This window comes from Oncorhynchus keta, chromosome 5 (genome assembly GCF_023373465.1).
Source record: "Oncorhynchus keta strain PuntledgeMale-10-30-2019 chromosome 5, Oket_V2, whole genome shotgun sequence".
NCBI classification, from domain to species: domain Eukaryota; kingdom Metazoa; phylum Chordata; class Actinopteri; order Salmoniformes; family Salmonidae; genus Oncorhynchus; species Oncorhynchus keta.
Window position 1 is genome coordinate 4,858,825 of NC_068425.1, and position 23,857 is coordinate 4,882,681.

Here is a 23,857-nt window from a genome sequence, read left to right on the forward strand (position 1 = left end):
CATGTCCTTTGATTCAAGTGCTCAGAATTGATCTTCCATGACAAATGTTTCAAGTAGGCTCTTCAATAGCAATAATCTGGTCACTTTAGAGGTAAAATGGACAGAACGAGATAGCGGACTGGCTAAGGGTCTGTAGGTAATCAGTCTGTGATGGCCGAGAGGTTAAGGCGTTGGACTCGAAATCCAATGGGGTCTCCCCGCGCAGGTTTGAACCCTGCTCACAGCGCTATGTCAACCCAGTTTTCATTTTTGACATATCCTAGGTGACATGATATGGATAATGTGCTTAGAATATTTTCTCTGTGACAAACAGTTCAAATATGCTCTTCAGTAGAAAGTTGAGTCTTTACAGAAGGAAAATGTACAGAATCAGATAGCCGACTGGTTAATGCCTGATTTTTAGCATAGCAAGCTGCGATGGCCTGTGCACAGGACTTTAGAAACAAGTGCACCGACAGGCAACAGCTCAACACGATTTTTAAAAAAGAGCGCAAGCCTTTATCGTTCGTTGAAGATCAACCAGTCGATCGATTGGTTGGTGACCACTGTGGTAGGCTAAACAGTCAAACAAGTAGACCTACAGTATGTTGCAGAGGTGAGACCAGTCATTGTTTTACAAGTCACAAGTAAGTCTCAAGTCTTAGCACTCAAGTCCCAAGTCAAGACAGGCAAGTCCGAGTTAAGTCAAGACCCTCAAGTATCAAGTCAAATCTCAAGACCGAAACTTTGAGCTTCGAGTCCTAAACAAGTCATAATGTGCTCTTCACCAAATGTAATACCATTTCATATTTTTAACAAGATTAATAGTACATTACATTTACGCAAATCATGAATGCTTTCAAAAATATCTATATATTTATTACTTTCCAAATAAACATTATATTTCAATTGAAATACCAGTTGAAGATGGAAGTTTACATACACCTTAGCCAAATACATTTAAACTCAGTTTTTCACAATTCTTGACACTTAATCCTAGCAAAAATTCCCTGTCTTAAATCAGTTATGATTGCCACTTTATTTTAAGAATGTGAAATGTCAGAATAATAGTAGAGATAATGATTTATTTCAGCTTTTATTTCTTTCATTGCATTCCCACTGGGTCAGAAGTTTACATACACTCAATTGTCTTTAAATTGTTTAACTTGGGTCAAATGTTTCAGGTAGCCTTCCACAAACTTCCCCCAATAAGTTGGGTGAATTTTGGCCCATTCCTCCTGACAGAGCTAGTGTAACTGAGTAAGGTTAGTAGGCCTACTTGCTCGCACACGCTTTTTCAATTCTGCCCACAAATGTTCTATAGGATTAACGTCAGGGATTTGTGATAGCCACTCCAATACCTTGACTTTGTTGTCCTTATGCCATTTTGGCACAACTTTGGAAGTATGCTTGGGGTCATTGTTCATTTGGACAAAGCTTTAACTTCCTGACTGAGGTCTTGAAATGCTGTTTCACTATATCCACATAATTTTCCTACCTCATGATTCCATCTATTTTGTGAAGTGCACCAGTCCCTCCTGCAGCAAAGCAGCCCCACAACATGATTCTGCCACCCCCGTGCTTCACGGTTGGGATGGTGTTCTTCGGCTTGCAAGCCTCCCCATTTTTCCTCCAAACATAACGATGGTCATTACGGCCGAACAGTTCTATTTTTATTTCATCAGACCAGAGGATATTTCTGCAAAATGTACGATCTGTGTCCCCATGTGCAGTTGCAAACCGTAGTCTGGCTTTTTTTTTTTATGGAGGTTTTGGAGCAGTGGCTTCTTCCTTGCTGAGAGGCCTTTCAGTTTATGTCGATATAGGACTCGTTTTTACTGTGAATGTAGATACTTTTATACCTGTTTCCTCCAGCATCTTCACACGGTTCTTTGCTGTTGTTCTGGGATTGATTTGCACTTTTCGCACCAAAGTACGTTCAACTCTAGGACACAGAACGCATCTCCTTCCTGAGAGGTATGATGGCTGCGTGGTCCCATGGTGTTTATACTTGTGTACTATTGTTTGTACAGATGAACGTGGTACCTTCAGGCATTTGGAAATTGATCCCAAGGATGAACCAGACTTGTGGAGGTCAATCATTTTTTTCTGAGGTTTTGGCTGATTTCTTTTGATTTTCCTATGATGTCAAGCAAAGAGAAGTTGAGTTTGAAGGTAGGCCTTGACATTCATCCACAGGTACACCTCCAATTGACTCAAATGATGTCAATTAGCCTATCAGAAGCTTCTAAAGCCATGACATCATTTTCTGGAATTTTCGAAGCTGTTTAAAGGCATAGTCAACTTAGTGCATGTAAACTTCTGACCCACCGGAATGACCCACCAATGTAGGCTTGTACACAATCGCCCAACCTTAACACACACACACACACTCTCTCTGTGTGATTACAGTAGGCTAACGTATGTCATTGGTTTTAGGAACAGCAGTAACATCAGGCAGGATTTAGGCTACCAACTGCCTTGCCAGTTGGAGCTCAATCTTGGTTCCAATGATCACGTTCCCGCACTGACTGACTGTGTGGAGGCTCATTGATTTAACATTACGTTAGCCTACATGATACACCAGTAAAGTAATAAAATATATAGCTGTCGGCTATCTTTGCCACGACTTACTATTCTTTGTGCAGCTTTAAATGTCAAACAAAGTTTGAAATTGTTGCGCTTCCGTCTGTAACTTTCTTCCCGCTTGTTTTGCAAGTTCGAATCCGTTTTTTCTTGATACAGAGTTGTCTTTATATCCGAAAATAATAATTCTGGGTATCATCTTTCCAAGGGCTCCATCTGAATTCACCCACTGACGTTCCTCTGCACTGCCACGCACAACTTTTTCTCAGTTGATTGGCTGCTGTCCGATTCAAACTGTAATTTGTTAAATGAAGAGTTGATGCGCTGCACACTTTTTTTAACAGCATCATTTTTCATATTTGGGCTTCGGGAGGGAATCAAGTCAGGTCGAGTCATAATTCTCAAGTCCAAGTCAAGTCACGAGTCATTGGTGTTAAAGTCAAGGTCGAGTTGCATGTCATCATATCTGTGACTCGAATCTGACTCGAGTCCCATTCATGAATCCCTGGGCCTAACCAGAAGTAAGAAGAATGGAAGGTAAGGACTTCTAAAGGCTCTTGCACGAGAAGTTAGGAAAGCAACATTTACTGTGTGAAATGCAATGTTATCACCATCATTCTATTTCAATTATCATCACACACCCATTTTGACTGCTAGCAGCCACTAACATTGAGTGGCTGCTGACAACATAGTGACTCAACTCCATTCACTTTAATAATGGGAAAATGGATGTAAAATGTATCACTAGCCACTTTAAACAATGCCACTTAATATCATAATATAATATAATAATAATAATACCATTTAGCTGAAGCTTTTATCCAAAGCAACTTACAGTCATGTGTGCATACATTCTACGTATGGGTGGTCCCGGGAATCGAACCCACTATCCTGGCGTTACAAGCGCCATGCTCTACCAACTGAGCCACAGAAGGACCACATGTTTATATACCCTACATTACGTATCTCATATGTATATACTGTACCCTATACCATCTACTGCATCTTGCCATCTTTATGTTATACATGTATCACTAGCCACTTTAAACAATGCCACTTAATATCATGTTTATATACCCTACATTACTCATCTCATATGTATATACTGTACCCTATACCATCTACTGCATCTTGCCTATGCCGTTCTGTACCATCACTCATTCATGTATCTTTATGTACATATTGTTCATCCCTTTACACTTGTGTGTATAAGGTAGTTGTTGTGGAATTGTTAGGTTAGATTACTCGTTGGTTATTACAGCATTGTCGGAACTAGAAGCACAAGCATTTCGCTACACTCGCAATAACATCTGCTAACCATGTGTATGTGACAAATAAAATTGGATTTGATTGGATTTTGATTTGATTTAGAACAAATGAAAGAAATTCATGAAAGGACTAGATGGATAACAATGTACATGCATGGAAAATAAGATCTGTACAACTTGGTGTACATGTCTGTATGAAGGCTGTATAGAAAGACCATTGCATGGTGAATATTCCCTGTTGTCTCATAGTGAGATAACAGTACAGACTTGATGAAGGCTCTACTGGCTGTTGGATGCAGTTGGATGCTGAAGCTGGATGCTGAATGTACTCTTGAACTCTCTCTCAAATAGATCCTTCAATCTTTCGCCCATCACACAGTACTCTGCATTATCCTTCAGAAAAAAGACAGACACATTTGTATAGAAAACATAATAAACTAGTAATGCATAAAACACAACTCATTTAGCCTAATTCATATTTGTTATGGATTAAACAAAGACACATTGTTAAAGTGTTATTCATGCATTAGCACAATTCCAAGATTTGTTAAAAAAAATGTTGCCCTAAGTCTTCACATTGGATACCGCAGTAGTGCAGTCTTACCCTGTTAAATGTGGCACAGTTGGTGAAGATAAGCAACACATCAGACACAAAGTGTTGCACTGACTGGTAGAGATTCTGCTGCAGCTTCTCCACAACCCTGTCCAGCCATATAGGGGTCTTTATCACACTGGTGTAGTTTCTCACCTGGCAATGAAACATACAGACGGAGATAAACTCAGCAAAAAAAATTAAAATCCCCTTTTCAGGACCCTATCTTTCCAAGATCATCTGTAAAAATACAAATAACTTCACAGATCTTCATTGTAAAGGGTTTAAACATCGCTTCCCATGCTTGTTCAATTAACCATCAACAATGAATGAACATGCACCTGTGGAACAGTCATTAATAATATATAATAATAATAATAATATAATAAATAATAATATATGCCATTTAGCAGACGCTTTTATCCAAAGCGACTTACAGTCATGTGTGCATACATTCTACGTATGGGTGGTCCCGGGGATCGAACCCACTACCCTGGCGTTACAAGCGCCATGCTCTACCAACTGAGCTACAGAAGGACCACACATTAAGACACTAACAGCTTACAGATGGTAGGCAATTAAGGTCACAGTTATGAAAACTAAGGACACTAAAGAGGCCTTTCTACTGACTCTGAATTACACCAAAAGAAAAATGGCCAGGGTCCCTGCTCATCTGCATGAACGTGCCTTAGGCATGCTGCAAGGAGGGATGAGGACTGCAGATGTGGCCAGGGCAATAAATTGCAATGTCCGTACTGTGAGACGCCTAATACAGAGCTACAGGGAGACAGGACGGACAGCTGATCGTCCTCGCAGTGGCAGACCACGTGTAACAACACCTGCACAGGACCGGTACATCCAAACATCACACCTGCGGGACAGGTACAGGAGGACAACTGATGGGTCAAATGGAGGTCATGATAGGGGCTGCACCAAATGTTTGATGTATTATAATAATTGATTATGCTTATTTTGTATTAATAGAAGGGGAGGGGCTATGGTATGGGACCCCTCCTCTACGTTTATATGGTCCTAGACTACAGATTAACAATATATATATTCATTGTAAGGATTTAGAATTGTTCCACAGTCTTTTCTAAGTCTCTGCCTCTTATTAAGAAATGGTCTGTGAGAAAGCATTTCAAAGATAAACAAAGAGCCCTGCAGGGGAGTAGAAGAGATAAGAGGCTAGTCAGACATACCTCTATAAATCAACTTGTGGGAGTGGACATTTACTGTTGAGGCCTTAGAAAACACTGGAACTATTGTATCTCTTGCAAGTTTGTATAGCTGTGTATGCATGAGCTTGGTCTGAGGAGTAGCAGGTAATGACGTATGCAGTGACATCACAGGGGGTTAACTACAAGCATGATAAAAGCAACTTGGATTATGTCCTATGGTGCAGAACTCATGAGACATCAGTTATATGTGTGATATTTGATCTTTGACTTCTGTCTACAGTTTTATTTGGATTAAAATTGTTAGGATTTATAAGTGCACGGTTTGAGTGTTCCTTATTTGTTATTAAGTAAATAAAACGGAGCACAGGAAAACGGAACCAACTCAACAACAACTGCCGAGTTACACCAGGAACGCACAATCCCTCCATCAGTGCTCAGACTGTCCTCAATAGGCTGACAGAAGCTGGACTGAGGGCTTGTAGACCTGTTGTAAGGCAGGTCCTCACCAGACATCACTGGCAACAACATCGCCTATGGGCACAAACCCACCGTCGCTGGACCAGACAGGACTGGCAAAAAGTGCTATTCACAGACCAGTCGCGTTTTTGTCTCACCAGGGGTGATGGTCGGATTCGCGTTTATCGTCTAAGGAATAAGCGTTACACCGAGGCCTGTACTCTGGAGCGGGATCGATTTGGAGGTGGAGGGTCCGTCATTGTCTGGGGCGGTGTGTCACAGCATCATCGGACTGAGCTTGTTGTCATTGCAGGCAATCTAACGCTATGGCGTTACAGGAAGAAATCCTCCTCCCTCATGTGGTACCCTTCTTTCAGGCTCATCCTGACATGATCCTCCAGCATGACAATGCCACCAGACATACTGCTCGTTCTGTGCTTGATTTCCTGCAAGACAGGAATGTCAGTGTTCTGCCATGGCCAGCGACGAGCCCGGATTTCAATCCCATTGAGCACATCTGGGACCTGTTGGATCGTGAGGGCTAGAGCCATTCCCCCTGAAATGTCCAGGAACTTGCAGGTGCCTTGGTGGAGTGGGGTGACATCTCATAGCAAGAACTGGCAAATCTGGTGCAGCCCATGATGAGATGCACTGCAGCACTTAATACAGCTGGTGGCCACGCCAGATACTGACTGTTACTTTTGATTTAGACCCCCCCCCCCTTTGTTCAGGGACACATTCAATTTTTGTTAGTCCAATGTCTGTGGAACTTGTTTAGTTGATGTCTCAGTTGTTGAATCTCATGTTCATACACACACACACACACACACACACACACACACACACACACACACACACACACACACACACACACACACACACACACACACACACACACACACACACACACACACACACACACACACACACACACACACACACACACACACACACACACACACACACACACACACACACACACACAAGAGAGAACCAAGCAAACTTACATTGATACAAGGATCTGCCACAATGATGTGGTCCTTGTCAGCTTGGTATAGACACAGCAGGAGGTACTGGCATTCCTGTCAGAGTAAACACACATTTATGTGACTAGTCAAAGATTGTTTACATTTAAGTGAATCATTATTTAATGTCAAGTATATGTTGATGGTTATAATGGACAGACTGACAGATAGATATATAGATAGATTGGTCCAATTGCCTGTCAATCAATGAAACAATGGTAGCAGTCATTTGTTCAGGCTCCTTACCAGTAGGTGGTCAGAGATTCAGCAGGTCAAGGCTTCCTGGTATGTCTTTTGACTGGGGTAACGCCACGGCTGACTGGCCCTCAGTACACAAAATGTACACACCCACGGAAGATTATCCCTATGATTACACACACACACACACACACACACACACACACACACACACACACACACACACACACACACACACACACACACACACACACACACACACACACACACACACACACACACACACACACACACACACACACACACACACACACACACACACACTAAGCTGACAGCTAAGTTTACCTACACAGAACAAACAGACCTCTCTTGTATCAATCTCACTCTCTCATCAACTGTTCTCACCCCAGCATAGTGTCATCCACATTAGGAAGATGACATCTCTGATGGAAGGAGCGAGGACACTCATCACAGCATATCAAGCTGCCCTGGCTTCTACAGATGAAGCAGTCGTCATCGTTATCCTGATCATGCTGCCAAGACAGAGAAGAGAGGAAGGTAAGAAGGAATTGGAAACAAACAAGCACCAACTGCCTGTTTGTGTGTTAAATATCGTACAGATTGATTTCCCACACCCTCGGGTGTAAAACAAGGAGACTCCTGATCACCGATCCTGTTTGCTATGTTTATTAATGATTTGACAAAATAAATGTAAAAGTTAAATACGAGAGTAAGATATATAATGGTGAAATGCTGATTATATTATTTTGAAGGCAGAAACTGAACAAGACCTGCGGAAAATTATAATAAGTACGGTCAATTGGTGTAAAAGATGAAGACTCGTGATCAATAAAAACATTTAAAAAACTTCAAATGCATTTTAGAATACCAAGTAATAAGAGAAGTGTTTTTCATTTTTAGTGGAGAAATTCTTGAGTTTACTAGCAATGACAAATATTTGTGTATTTATTTTGGTGAACGTATGACTTTCTGTACGGCACATCTGACCTGGCTGACTCAGCAAGTAGAGTTCTTGGGGGAGTCATAGGAAGAACAAAACCACTCAAAGATATTGGTTATGCCACTTATTCCAAACTGTATCAGACATGTGTATGTCTCCTGTTCTATTCAGGAGGAGTGTGGGATGCTAAGAGGTATCTCAAAGCAGTACATGATTTTTTGCTTACGTGATTTTTTCCCCCACAAGTTTGCGCAATAACTGGGGACATGGTGAGATGGAAGGCCTGCATGGTGAGACTTTGGAATAGACTGTGGGATATGCCAATTGCCAGAATACCCATCAAAGTTTTTCAATGGGATCTCTTCATATGGGGAGCACGGGCAACTGAAATGTCTGGACTTTGCCAGCAGTCTGACATTGACCATTTGTTTGAAAACAATTTAAGCAAGACATAGATGCTCTTTTAATATATACATTTTTAGGAGGTAGATCAGCTTTAATATTGCAGATACATTGATAGAAGCCACAATCTAATTGTCTGCATCATTTTCAATCCCCCATATACTTTTGGGTAAATATACAGTACCAGTCAAAAGTTTGGACACACCTATTCATTCAAGGGTATTGAGTATTTTCTACAATGTAGAATAATAGTGAAGACATCAAAACTATGAAATAACTCATATGGAATCATGTCATAACGACACAGGGCGAGACCCAGATACAGACACCGGAGGCAGATGGTTCGGGTCTCTGATATTTATTGAAAAACAAGGGGCAAGCAAGAGACAGGTCGAGGACAGGCAAAAGTTCATAAACCAGGTGAGAGTCCAAAAGGTATGGGGCGGCAGGCAGGCTCGAGGTCAGGGCAGACTGAATGGTCAGGCAGACAGGTTCAGTGTCCGGGCAGAGAAAGGGTCAGAACCCGGAGAAGTAGAAAAACACACGAGGAAAACATGAGCACAGAAAAACACGCTGGTTGACTTGACAAGACAAGATGAACTGGCAACAGACAGACAGAAGACACCGGTATAAATACACAGGGAATAACGGGAACAAATGGGAGACACCTGGTGGGGGGTGGAGACAAGCACAAGACAGGTGAAGCAGATCAGGGTGTGACACATATAGTAACCAAAAATCAAAATATATTTTAGATTCTTCAAAGTAGCCACCCTTCACCTTGATGACAGCTTTGCACATTGTTGGCATTCTCTCAACCAGCTTTGTGAGGAATGCTATTCGAACAGTATTGAAGGAGTTCCCACACATGCTGAGCACTTATTGGCTGCTTTTCCTTCACTCTGCGGTCCAACTCATCCCAAACTATCTCAAATGGGTTGAGGTCGGGGGATTGTGGAGGCCAGGTCATCTGATGCCGCACTCCATCCCTCTATTTGTTCAAATAGTCCTTACACAGCTTGAAGGTGTGCTTTGGGTCATTGTCATGTTGAAAAATAAATGATAGTCCCACTAAGCGCAAACCAGATGGGATGGTGTATCGCTGAAGTATGCTGTGGTAGCCATGCTGATTAAGTGTGCCATGAATTCTAAATAAATCACTGAGTCTCACCAGCAAAGCACCCCCACCTTATCAAACCTCCTCCTCTATGCTTCATGGTTGGAACCACAAATGCAGAGATCATCCGTTCACCTACTCTGCATCTCACAAAGACACAGGAGTTGGAACCAAAAATTGCAAATTTGGACTCAGACCAAAGGACAGATTTCCAACGGTCTAATGTCCATTGCTCGTGTTTCTTGGTCCCAGCAAGTCTTTTCTTCTTATTGGAGTACTTTAGTAGCGGTTTCTTTGTAGCAATTTGACCATGAAGGCCTGTTTCACGCTGTCAACTCTGAACATTTCATGTTGAGATGTGTCTGTTACTTGAACTCTGAAGCATTTATTTGGGCTGCCATTTCTGAAGCTGGTAACTCTAATGAACGTATCCTCTTTAGCAGAGGTAACCCTGGGTTGACCTTTTCTGTGCCGGTTCTCATGACAGCCAGTTTCATCATAACGCTTCATGGTTTTTGCAACTGCACTTGAAGAAACTTTCCAAGTTCTTCACATTTTCCGGATTGACAGACCTTCATGTCTTAAAGAAATGTCGTTTCTCTTTGCTTATTTGCGCTGTTATTACCATAATAGGGACTTGGTCTTTTACCAAACAGGGCCATATTCTGTATACCTCCCCTACCTTGTCACAACACAACTGATTGGCTCAAACGCATTAAGAAGGAAAGAAATTCCACGAAATAACTTTTAACAAGGCACACCTGTTATTTGAAATGCATTCCAAGTGACTACCTCAAAGCTGGTTGAGAGAATGCCAAGAGTGTGCAAAGCTGACATCAAGGTGAAGGGTGGCTACTTTGAAAAGTCTCAAATGTAAAATATATTTTTATTTGTTAACACGGTTTTGGTTGCTACATGATTCCATATGTGTTTTTATATAATTTTGATGTCTTCACTATTTTTCTACAAGGTAGAAAATAGTACAAATAAAGAAAAACTCTGAAATGAGTAGGTGTGTCCAAACCTTCGACTGGTACTGTGTATTTGTCATATACTGTCTTTTCCTTTATTACTTTCCCCTACCCCTATCATCCCTCCCCTAATTGGAGTAAACTAAATGACAACAATACATTCGCTTCTAATTCCAGTTTATACATACTCTATACATTTTACAGACACAGTATATTTTACATTAGTTATCTTAATTTGTATTTATTGTTTGTCCCACCCTTTAGCTCCCCTCAAACCCCTCCAATCTATCTCTGAACACACTCCAGTGTTGTGGTGATATCTCACAAAATCCTGAACCCTTCTACTCTTGTAGTTCCTACAGATTGAAGATAACATTGTTTTGCTAAGAGTATTATTATACTATTGATCGATTTGAGTACGACTTTTCAAATCACCCAGCAGTGCTATTTGCAGAGTTAGCTCCAGGCAAATCTTGTAATTCTTCATCCATTCCTGAATCTGCAACCAAAAACAAGCTAGATATGGGCAGTACCACAAAAAAAAGGTGATCTAATGATTCTGCCTCTTCGCAGCAAAATCTGCAGAACTGGGATGGTTATATCCCCCATATAATTTATATAACATTCGATTGGATGTAAGAATTGTATATAATAATTTAAATTGAAAAGGTTTTGAATCCGGTTGTCATTTTGGGAATTAGTTGACAAACCATTGGTCCTTAAATGAAACTGGTATACTTTTTATTTATCACTATTTTCTTCAAACCAATTTACCTTCTCCCCTTCCATTTGCCTCTTCCATTTTTGCGGACTTAGACACTATTAAAAAAAACAACTGACGACGCAATATGAAAATAAATGGGTGGAGGAGATTAAGCATCAACCCAAATTGAGAACCTTCTGTTAGATTAAGGGTGAATTCGTGTGTGAGAGATATATTATGTACAACCTACCTAAAAGCAAGAGATCCCTATGTGCACATGTAAGATCAGGGATATTGCCTCTGCGTATTTAAACAGGTGGGTGAAATGGAAGAAAAAAGCCTAACTATTGTGACTTCGAAGAGATAGAGAATAATATTTATTTGATCCTTTATTGCCCTTTCTACCAAGATACGCTTGCCCTTATTCCAGAAAGTCCACCAAATATACCCTGGCATTACTGTATGTGGCTGAACGATGAGGAGAAACTGGAACAGTTTTTGTCCATTGTGTATTTCCGTTTGCTGAATTGTTTTGATTAAAAGCCTAAAAGAAAAAGGGTGACCTATTATTAAATGTAAAAAATATTCAGCTCCAGACAACTAGCGAAGTGCATATATGTATATTCAGTGCATTCGGAAAGTATTCAGACCCCTTCACCTTTTCCACATTTTGTAACATTATAGCCTTATTCTAAAATGTATTCAATTGTTTTTATCCCTCATCAATCTACACACATTACCCCATAACGATGAAGCAAAATCAGGTTCTTAGAAATGTTTGCAAATGTCTTCAAAATAGAAAACGGAAATATCACATTTATATAAGTATTCAGACCCTTTACTCAGTACGTTGTTGAAGCACATTTGGCACCGATTACAGCCTCGTGCCTTCATGGCTATGACACTACAAGCTTGGCACACCTGTATTTGTGGAGTTTCTCTCATTCTTCTCTGCAGATCCTCTCAAGTTCTCTCAGGTTGGAAGGGGAGCGTCACTGAACAGACATTTTCAGTTCTCTTCAGAGATGTTCGATCTGATTCAAGTCCGGGCTCTGGCTGGGGTACTCAAGGACATTAAGAGACTTTTCCTGAAACCACTACTTTGTTGTCTTGGATGTATGCTTAGGGTTGTTGTCCTGTCAGACTGAGGCGAAGATAAATGTTTTCATCACAGGTCCTTAAAGACCTTGCAGACTATCTTAAGCCATTCCTTGTACAGTAGGTTGGTAAGTGCCAAACACACATCATTTCCCCCTCATCTTTCTTCCTCTCTTTCTCTCTGTTCTCCTTCCCTCTGTACCTTGATGAGGAGGCTGAGTGGTTTCCGTCCCACTGGATGTCGTTCTTCCAGGAGGGATCTTCCAGAGCTGACTCCCCTTCACAAACTCCACCGGGTCATCCAGCGCAGCTCCGTACGGATGCTCTTTCCACACGACCCTGGGGCAACAGAGAAGATAGGGGCAGAGCAAACTCAGATGAATCCAATATGGGTCACTACAGCTGACCAGAGTGACATAGGGCTATGGTAAAATAACTTGTGGTGTATTATCGATAATATGAAGTTTATTTTTGTGGGGACATTTTCAGTACAAGTGCCGGTTTTAGTCAGTCAGCACATTTTGACCATAGTCCCTGTACAGACAGACAATGAGCACATACAGAGCAGAGAGCAGCAACATATGACAACTAACACTTAGTACGCAGACAGAAAGAGCAATAACACAAAAAAGCAACCAAACAAAAGACAGAAAATTAACAAACCAAATCTACACACCTCACAAACTACAGACAGGTTGAGTGTTGCACAGTTATGTGTGTCTGAAGGCAGTGAGTTCCAGACATGGGAAGCTCTCACAGTGAAAGCCGTCTGACTGAAGGTGCTTTTCCTTAAGGGAACTATATAGTCACCTCTCATGGCAGAACTTGTGGATCTGCTGAAATGGGTTTTCTGCTTGATAAAAGCACTAAGTGGGGTCCGTTTTTGAGGTGCAGCCAGAGAAAGAGGGTTGGCAACATGTAAAAGTGTCTCCAGTAAAATTTGTACCTGATGCAAACCGATCCTTATGTAGCATTCCATTGATGGCTCCACAGGTGACTTTGAAAACAGACTTCTTCACACCACAATGGCTGCCTCCTGTACTGCTCTCTCCAGCAGTGTTTGCCTGATCTCTTCTCTCTTCTTCTCTTTCCTGCTCAGCTTCTTCTCCCTCCTCTTCCTCCTCATCATCCTCCTCAGATTCTGAAGTAAAGATAAACAAAGAGGTTTAGGGAAAGATGGTTTACTATATAAGTGTAAAGGGTCAGGCCTGTGTTATTCACAAAACCATATAACAACAAAAACACAAAGTTAGAGAGACAACACCATCCCCTTTACCAGATAGTCATGTCTAAAGGATTCAGAAAGAATCCATTGAGTTGTGATTGGTGTACATACCTGTAATTGAGCCCGCTGATTGGTTGAAGGGAAAGCGTGCTCTCTTGGCCTAGATTTGAGAAAAGGGACAGACCAGTTGTACATATATCAAATAAAATCAAATCAAATTTATTTATATAGCCCTTCGTACATCAGCTGATATCTCAAAGTGCTGTACAGAAACCCAGCCTAAAACCCCAAACAGCAAGCAATGCAGGTGTAAAAGCACGGTGGCTAGGGAAAAACTCCCTAGAAAGGCCAAAACCTAGGAAGAAACCTAGAGAGGAACCGGGCTATGTGGGGTGGCCAGTCCTCTTCTGGCTGTGCCGGGTAGAGATTATAACAGAACATGACCAAGATGTTCAAATGTTCATAAATGACCAGCATAGTCGAATAATAATAAGGCAGAACAGTTGAAACTGGAGCAGCAGCACAGTCAGGTGGACTGGGGACAGCAAGGAGCCATCATGTCAGGTAGTCCTGGGGCACGGTCCTAGGGCTCAGGTCCTCCGAGAGAAAGAAAGAGAGAATTAGAGAGAGCATATGTGGGGTGGCCAGTCCTCTTCTGGCTGTGCCGGGTAGAGATTATAACAGAACATGACCAAGATGTTCAAATGTTCATAAATGACCAGCATGGTTGAATAATAGTAAGGCAGAACAGTTGAAACTGAGCAGCAGCATGGCCAGGTGGACTGGGGACAGCAAGGAGTCATCATGTCAGGTAGTCCTGGGACATGGTCCTACATATATCAGTTACATAATAGACTCTTTATATAATATGGTAAGAACATGGACAAATAAATTATCATTGGCCAAAGTATGATCACGCACAATAAATATCAATTCATGCCCGTATAAATGTCAAAATATCAACGGCTAAGGCTAAGCTATTGTCAAGTTTAGACAACATGTACTGAGATGCTATGACGATGCAGCACTTAACCTATAGTCAAATGAAGTGTGGCTGTTAATCCAGAGGATGTGGTATATTGAAAGATTGGTCTCCTACCTGTGCACTTTTTCTTCTTTTAAAGTCTGGTGAAGTTAAATGTCCTTCCTGAGGTGGGTGGGATGGTGAAATGAAGGGGGAGAGAAGGGGAACAGACATGCCATTCAGTCACTCAACACTTAAAATAAATGTCAGTGAAATACCTGTACAGTTAGTTTCTTTACAGAAAAATAAAAGGGGTATAATGTGTAGCTATAGTTTGTTGCTCTGTCTGTCCCAATTTTCTGCTATATGTATGATAAACTGATATGCTTCCCCGGAGACCGGGGTTGGTTGTCTTACGGTTTGGTTGTCACAGTGTAATTACTCCCAATCTAAATGGAGCTGTGTAATATTTTTTCCATTAAAATGTGTGAATTCTTTGAAAGAACTCATCCACCTGGTCGATTCATGTCAGCATGACAAAATATTGAGGTGTTTTATGTTTTTCATATTTTTTTAATGATTTAGTAAATGTTTGAATTATGGGAATATCAGTCAACACGTATGTTTGTTGACAAGGGGTCAAGGGAGAGAAATATTTGAAACCTATTTATCTCGCTCTGCTGTTTGCATCTCGATAGCTGTCACTCAAATGGCAAGGGGCTGAAGCTCATTGGATAGAACTCTAATTGCTCGGGGCTTGTCCACATTGGTCTAAATGTAGGGAAAATTACACCACACAGATCCCAGTAAACAATCCCTTTTATACTATGGATTTCATGACTAATTGAGGTAATAGAGTCATTCTGCTCATAGGTTATGCATGTGTGAACTACACATTGACACATCCAGCCCAAAGCGGGAGGTTGAAAAAAAAAAGAAGCTTACTAGTCGCCAAAGTTCCAGAGCATGTCTTTTCAACCAAGAAAGCCTCCCGGGTGGCGCAGCGGACTAAGACACTGGGTTTGATCCCGGGCTGTATCACAACCAGCCGTGATCGGGTGTCCCATAGGGCGGCGCACAATTGGCCCAACTTCGTCCGAGTTGGGGGAGGGTTTGGCTGGGGGCTTAACCTTGTTCCGAACACCTCCAAAACAAAGGTCATGTGGTTTGGTAAGAAGAATGCCCTCTCCCCACAGGTGTGATTACTTCCTCTGAGGGTTTAGAGCTTGAGGTAGTTCCCTCATACAAGTACTTGGGATTATGGCTAGACGGTACACTGTCCTTCTCTCAGCACATATCAAAGCTGCAGCTAAAGTTAAATCTAGACTTGGTTTCCTCTATTGTAATCGCTCCTCTTTCATCGCAGCTGCCAAAGTAACCTTGACTCAGATGACCATCCTACCCATACTAGATTATGGAGACGTAATTTATAGATCGGCAGGTTAGGGTGCTCTCGAGCGGCTAGATGTTCTTTACCATTCGGCCATCAGATTCGCCACCAATGCTCCTTATAAGACACATCACTGCACTCTATACTCTTCTGTAAACTGGTAATCTCTGTATACCCTTCGCAAGACCCACTGGTTGTTGCTTATTTATAAAACCCTCTTAGGCCTCACACCCCTCTTTCTGAGATATCTCCTGCAGCCCTCATCCTCCACATAAAACACCTGTTCTGCCAGTCACATTATGTTATCGGTCCCCAAAGCACACACATCCCTGGGTCGCTCTTCTTTTCAGTTTGCTGCAGCTAGCGACTGGAACGAGCTGCAACAAACACTCAAAATGGACAGTTTTATCTCAATCTCTTCATTCAAAGACTCAATCATTGACACTTATTGACAGTTGTGACTGCTTTGCGTGATATATTGTTGTCTCTACCTTCTTGCCCTTTGTGCTGTTGTCTGTGCCCAACAATGTTTACACCCTGTTTTGTGCTGATGCCATGTTATGTTGCTACCATGTTGTTGTCATGCTGTGGTGCTACCATGCTGTGTTGTCATGTGTTGCTGCCATGCTCTTTTGTCATCTTAGGTCTCTCTTTATGTAGTGTTGTGTTGTCTCTCTTGTTGTGATGTGTGTGTTTTGTCCTATATTTTTTTATTATCCCAGTCCCCATCCCTGCAGGAGGCCTTTTTGGTAGGCCGTCATTATAAATAAGAATAAGAATTTGTTCTTAACTGACTAGTTAAATAAAGGTTTAAAAAATAAATAATAATAAAATACAATTATTGTTGAATATCCTTTCCTAGAAGCGTGCTGAAAGTCTGTTGTATCTTCCAAAAGTTTACTAAAGGGTTGTTAACAGGCTGATTGGTCTGCTATTTGAGCCAGTAAAGGGGGCTTTCCTATTCTTGGGTAGTGGAATAACTTTGGCTTCCCTCCAGGCCTGAGGGCACACACTTTCTAGTTGGCTTAAATTGAAGAAATGGCAAATAGGAGTGGCAACATCGTCTGCTATTATCATCAGTAATTTTCCATCCAGTCAGACCCCGGTGGCATGTCATTGTTGATAGACAACAATTATTTTTTCACCTCTTCCACACTCACTTTACGGAATTCAAAAGTACAATGCTTGTATTTCATAATTCGGTCAGAAATACTTGAATGTGTAGTGTCAGCATTTGTTGCTGGCATGTCATGCCTAAATTTGCTCATCTTGCCAATGTGAAAATCATTAAAGTAGTTGGCAATATCAGTGGGTTTTGTGATGAATGAGCCAAGTTTGACTTTTTGCCCAAAATTTAATTTAAGGTGTTCTAAAGCGTTTTACTATCATTCTTTATCATTTTTTTTTATATAGTTCAGTTTATTTGTATTTAGTTTAGTCACATGATTAGTCAGACTTATTTGCCATACCGTTTGCCTCATCTCTCTCAACCATACCATTTTCAATTCCTCATCAATGGAAAAGGGATTTGACAGTTTCTACAGTCATTTTCTCAATGGGTGCGTACTTATTAGTAACTGGAATAAGCAATTTCATAACTGTGTCAAGTGCCGTGTCTGGTTGCGCCTCATTACACATCAGAGACCAGCAAATATTCTTTAAATCATCAACATAAGAATCACTACAAAACTTATTGTGTGACCTCTGCACTATATTAGGCCCAGCCTTTGCAACTTTGGTTTTCCTAGATATGGCTACTATATTGTGATCACTGCATCCTATGGATTTGGATACTGCTTTAAAGCACATTTCTGCAGCATTAGTAAAGATGTGATCAATACATGTTGATGATTTCATTCCTGTGCTGTTTGTAACTACCCTGGTAGGTTGACTGACAACCTGAATCAGGTTGTAGTCACTGGTTATAGTTTGAAGTTTTTTCTTGAGTGGGCAGCTTGATGAAAGCCAGTCAATATTTAAATCACTCAGGAAATATACCTCTGTTGATATCACATACATTATCAAGCTTTTCACACATATCCAGATACTGACTGTTAGCACTTGGTGGTCTATAGCAGCTGTCACGTTCTGACCTTAGTTCTGTTATTATATCTTTGTTTTAGTATGGTCAAGGGCGTGAGTTGGGTGGGCAGTCTATGTTTGTTTTTCTATGTTGGTTTTTGAGTTCGGCCTAGTATGGTTCTCAATCAGAGGCAGCTGTCAATTGTTGTCCCTGATTGAGAACCATACTTAGGTAGCCTGGGTTTCACTTTTGGGTTGTGGGTGTTTGTTTTCCGTGTGAGTGTCTGGTCCACACGGTGTTTTCAGTTTTGTATATTCACGTCATCGTTTGTTGTTTTGTTCAAGTGTTCTATTGTCTTTATTAAAAAACATTGGACACTTACCACGCTGCACATTGGTCCTCCGATCCTTTCGCTACTCCTCCTCAGAAGAGGAGGATGAGAACCCTTAGAGCAGCTTCCCACAAGAATGGGCTTCACATGAGGCAGATGAACCTGTAGCCATATTACTTCTACAGTATTTAACATGACATCCTTTCGAATCTTTACAGGAATGTGGTTCTGAATAAAGACCGCAACACCGACGACCCATTGGCATTTCTGTCTTTCCGCTAAATGTCATAACCATGTATTGCTACGACTGTATCATGAAATGTATTATCTAAGTGAGTTTCAGAGAGTCGGAATACGAATGTCATCTGTTTACAAGCAAGTTATTGACTTCATGAGCCTTGTTTCTTAGCCCATGTTAACACATGTAGCCTATCTTTAGCATTTTTCTGGGTTGCTTAATTGTTTTCAATGCTTTACTGGGAAGCTTATCAGAAGTAGACTTGCTCTTGTTATTTACCTTGGAGCTGATAGTGCACTGTGAGCTGCACACAGTGGACTTCCTACTAGGGCACACCACCTCAGTGCTAAAAGTGTTACTCTGGTTCATAGGCACATGATTACTGCATACAATAGCTGTAGGATAAACAGAAGTATTCAGGGCACTTGGGGGGACATAAATTAAGTTACTTATATATATATATATATACATTTGCAAAAATGTCTAAACACCTGTTTTTGCCTTGTCTTTATAGGGTATTGTTTGTAGATTTATGTGGGGGAAAATCTATTTAATACATTTTAGAATAAGGCTGTAATGTAACAAAATGTGGAAAAAGTTAAGGGGTCTGAATACTTTCCAAATGCACTGTATGCACAACAAATACATATAAACACCAATAAACATATCATTAAACATTTCAATATCTCTGCTCTCACAATTCTAACTCATTAGTTAAATCTTGAAAAAGATACTTTAGCAGCAATTTCTAGATGTCCACTTTTGGCAATGTATCGAAGTGTTAGTAACATCCCCTTGGTCGAAGACCAAAAACTGCAGATCAAATCAAATTGTATTGGTCACATACACATGGTAAGCAGATGTTAATGCGAGTGTAGCGAAATACTTGTGCTTCTAGTTCTAACCGTGCAGTAATATCTAACAAGTAATCTAACAATTTCACAACAACTACCTTATACACACACAAGGAATGGAAAGGAATGATTAAGAATATGTATATATAAATATATGGATGAGGCCGAACGGCATAGGCAAGATGCAGTAAATGGTATAGAGTACAGTATATACATATGAGATGAGTAATGTAGGGTATGTAAACATTATATAAAGTGCCATTGTTTAAAGTGACTAGTGATACATTTATTACATCAAATTATTCATTTTTAAAGTGGTTAGAGATTGAGTCTATGTTGGCAGCAGCCACACAATGTTAGTGATGGCTGTTTAACAGTCTGATGGCCTTGAGATAGAAGCTGTTTTTCAGTCTCTCGGTCCCAGCTTTGATGCACCTGTACTGACCTCGCCTTCTGGATGATAGCGGGGTGAACAGGTAGTGGCTCGGGTGGTTGTTGTCCTTGATGATATTTTTGGCCTTCCTGTGACATCGGGTGGTGTAGGTCTACTGGAGGGCAGGTAGTTTGCCCCTGGTGATGCGTTGTGCAGACCTCACTACCCTCTGAGAGCCTTACGGTTGTGGGCGGAGCAGTTGCCGTACCAGGCGGTGATACAGACCGACAGGATGCTCTTGATTGTGCATCTGTAAAAGTGATGTGTACGCCGAGGAACTTAAAACCTTCCATCTTCTCCACTACTATCCCGTTGATGTGGATAGGGAGTGATCCCTCTTCTGTTTCCTGAAGTCCACGATCATCTCCTTTGTTTTGTTGATTTTGAGGTTATTTTCCTGACTCCACACTCCGAGGGCCCCAACTTTCTCCCTGTAGGCCATCTCGTCGTTGTTGATAATCAAGCCTACCACTGTAGTGTCATCTGCAAACTTGATGATTGAGTTGGAGGTGTGCATGGCCACGCAGTCATGAGTGAACAGGGAGTACAGGAGAGGGCTGAGAATGCACCCTTGTGGGGCCCCAGTGTTGAGGATCAGCGGGGTGGAGATGTTGTTTCCTACCCTCACCACCTGGGGTGGCCCGTCAAAGTCCAGGACCCAGTTGCCCAGGGCGGGGTCGAGACCCAGGTTCTTGAGCTTAATGACGCGTTTGGAGGGTACTATGGTGTTAAATGCTGAGCTGTAATCGATGAACAGGATTCTTACATTCTTACAACAGAGAAGATAGGGACAAAAGGAAAAACTCAAATGAAACCCTATTATAACCTTAATATACATTACATATGGCGCATTACAGCTGACCAGAGTGACATGGGGCTATGGTAAAATAACATGTAGTGTATTACGGTTTCTGGTTGGGGAAGGTTTTAATAGTCACCGTGGGTACCACATCACCAATGCACTTGCTAATAAACTTGCTCACCGAATCAGCGTATACATCAATTTTGTTGTCCGATGCTATTTGGCACATATCCCAGTCCATGTGATCGAAGAAATCTTGAAGCATGGAATCAGATTGGTCGGACCAGCATTGAACAGACCTGAGCACGGGCGTTTCCTGTTTTAGTTTCTGTCTATAGGCTGGGAGCAACAAAATGGAGTCGTGGTCAGATTTGCCGAAAGGAGGGCAAGGAAGGGCTTTGTATGTGTCGCGGAAATTAGAGTAGCAATGATCCAGAGTTGTGCCAGACCGGGTCACGCATTCGATGTGCTGATAAAACTTAGGGAGCCTTGTTTTCAGATTAGCCTTGTTAAAATCCCCAGCTTCAATAAATGTATCCTCAGGAAATGTGGTTTCCAATTTACATAGAGTCCAATGAAGTTCTTTCAGGGCCGTCGAGGTGTCTTGGGGGGGGTATACACGGCTGTGATTATAATTAAAGAGAATTCTCTTGGTAGATAATGCGGTTGACATTTGATCGTAAGGAATTCTAGGTCAGGTGAACAAAAGGACTTGAGTTCCTGTATGTTGCACACCACGACTCGTTAATCATAAGGCATACACCCCCGCCCTTCTTCTTACCAGAGAGATGTTTGTTACTTTCGGCGTGATGTGTGAAGAAACCGGGTGGCTCTACCGACTCTGATAATGTATCCTGAGTGAGTCATGTTACAATGTTACAATCTCTGATGTCTCTCTGGAAGGCAATCCTTGCTCGAATTTCATCTACCTTGTTGTCAAGAGACTGGACATTTGCGAATAGTATACTCAGGAGAGGTAAACGATGTGCCTGTCTACGGAGCATGACCAGAAGACCGCTCCGTCTGCCCCTTCTGCGGTGCCGTTGTTTTGTGTCGCCTACTGGGATCCAATCCATTGTCCTGGGTGGTAGTCCAAACAGAGGATCAGACTTTGTGGCTATGGGTGCTGGTTTTTGTAGACAATAAATAATTTCTGTGTAGACCTCCTTTGCCTGATCATTCACACTGGGATGAACTCTCCTTCTGGAGGTCTTGGGTGTCTCTCAATTTGTGCTTGGACTGGTGCTTGCCCTGCAGAGGGGTCTTCTCGGCTCATTGTGCATTTTATCAAAACAAATAATGTTTGTGTGAGGAAAAAAAATGTCCAAAGGCATCTATGAACAGTAGCTAACAGTAGTTTATTCACATGATTTAAATCAATGTTTCTCAATCAATTCCTAGAGGAATTGAAGGTGTGGCTATTGTCCTAGCTTTAACATGGTCCCCTGATCTTGACCTGCCTGCTGTAGATGAATCATATGATGCATAATTTGTCCTTTATATCTGAAGCTGTTGCGAAGAAGGATATTTTTCATTTTATTTATAATACTTTTATGCGGACAAGACAAAAATGTATACACACACACACACACACAAAAACACATATAAGTTGGAGAGGCTGGATCAGCATCCAAATGATAATACATATGGCTTAGTTAGATAAATCTGCCTATTATTTAACAAGCTTAGCAAGAGAAGGTTATTAGTCTTTACATCAGACCACAGTATGTAGATGTTGGAGGATGTCAAATGTCTCTACTTTTGCCCACTTTAAACTGAGTTGGAGTGTGTCTGGCTTCTTTCCTTGTCTGCTAAACAAACTCTAGGAGGCAGGGCACAGCCTGGTTGCAAACAAATAACTGCATAAGACTAGGGGGGCATGGCCGCAGGTTAACACGTCTCAACATCTGGATCTGGCTAACCAGGCCATGATATGGAGTAAACCGTTGCTAGCATTGCTAGCTACCTTCATAAGAAGCCTGATTTGTGCCGCTTTGATTGCTCTGATGTAAAACAATTTAACATCAACCAATGTATTACAGTTTCTCTTAGTTTTAGTTATGCCAAGAGTTTACATTGCAGTTGACAAGCAGCTAAGTTAGCAACGCGATCGCAATATATATACATTTTGACCTTTTCTACCAAGCTAACTAAGTAGCTGCACGAGTGACAGTTCAAACTTTCCGTTGACAGTGGTGGTACAGTGGCATCGGGCCATTGTCCTTGATAAGGTGTTAAATCAAAGATGACTCCTTTCTTAGAAGTATGACTCCTTTCTTAGTTAATATGACTGCTCAGTGATCACTCCTGTCTCTTGCTTATTCTACCAGCAAACGCAAACGTCAACGCAACCACCATTAATGAGTTCAGGTTTTCTAATGTATCTGTGGTTTTATTTTGTGATTGGCTAGAAGGGAGTAAGATTTATCATTGTTCTTCTACTTTTCATTTAAATTCCTTTAAATTCCTTTGTTAGTCAAGTTAGCTCTCAATAATGATTGATTTGATGGAAAACCGAATTTTGCTTCTTATGTCTTTACAAGTTATGTTGATATTACTTGTTTTATTCCCTCGATAACGTTATGGGGAACGGTGGCAACTCCTCACTTACTGCAGAAAAAAATGGGCTCGTTTCCATGCCTTGTGGTCCAGTGGTGAGTGGTATTTGGGCTAGACATTTCAGCGAGATCTGTCAACCCTTACTTCCGAACAAGGAGGGTCCACGGAGCTCCTCAAATATAGACCAATGAGTTAAACAATCTATAGCCTCTCCCCTTGTGGCTCATATGAAATCACATGAACACTTTCACTTTCCAAACATCACTTGAAGTGTACTTCCGTGCTTGCGGGATATCTATAATATCTTTGAAAATAACTTTAATAACAACTTACAGTTGAAAACGTTTTCATTACGTCCTCTACGTCCTTCTTCCGAACGCGCGTCTATCGGTATGTGCATTCGTCTGAATGAATCAATCCGCCCGGGGCCTGTATTGAAATGTAAATAGTACACAATGTCAATCAAACTTTAATTTTTCAGTGTATATATATATATATATA

The 23,857-nt window shown here is 41.3% G+C and overlaps 2 protein-coding genes and 1 non-coding gene across 6 annotated transcripts in view; 1 reads left to right on the forward strand and 2 right to left on the reverse strand.

The window, feature by feature from the left end:
- LOC118384359 (nuclear body protein SP140-like protein) overlaps positions 1 to 23,857 on the reverse strand; it is a 241,315-nt gene that overhangs the window by 90,059 nt on the left and 127,399 nt on the right. The window lies entirely within an intron of this gene.
- LOC118384134 (nuclear body protein SP140-like protein) overlaps positions 1 to 23,857 on the reverse strand; it is a 112,339-nt gene that overhangs the window by 88,271 nt on the left and 211 nt on the right. For 2 of the 3 annotated variants that reach the window (XR_008136430.1, XM_052518558.1), the window contains exons 2-5: positions 23,690 to 23,785; positions 14,862 to 14,909; positions 13,874 to 13,922; positions 13,484 to 13,678 (exon numbers count right to left, since the gene is read on the reverse strand). Coding sequence is in view for 2 of the 3 variants with exons in the window: in XM_052518558.1 (XP_052374518.1) it covers positions 13,484 to 13,678; positions 13,874 to 13,922; positions 14,862 to 14,909; positions 23,690 to 23,707 (310 nt within the window). In the remaining variant the exon portion in view is untranslated. The remainder of the gene's footprint in view (positions 1 to 13,483; positions 13,679 to 13,873; positions 13,923 to 14,861; positions 14,910 to 23,689; positions 23,786 to 23,857) is intronic. The other variant, XM_052518559.1, reaches the window with a different exon arrangement.
- On the forward strand, positions 145 to 226 carry trnas-cga (transfer RNA serine (anticodon CGA)). Its single transcript has one exon. It is a non-coding gene; the product is annotated as a tRNA-Ser (tRNA).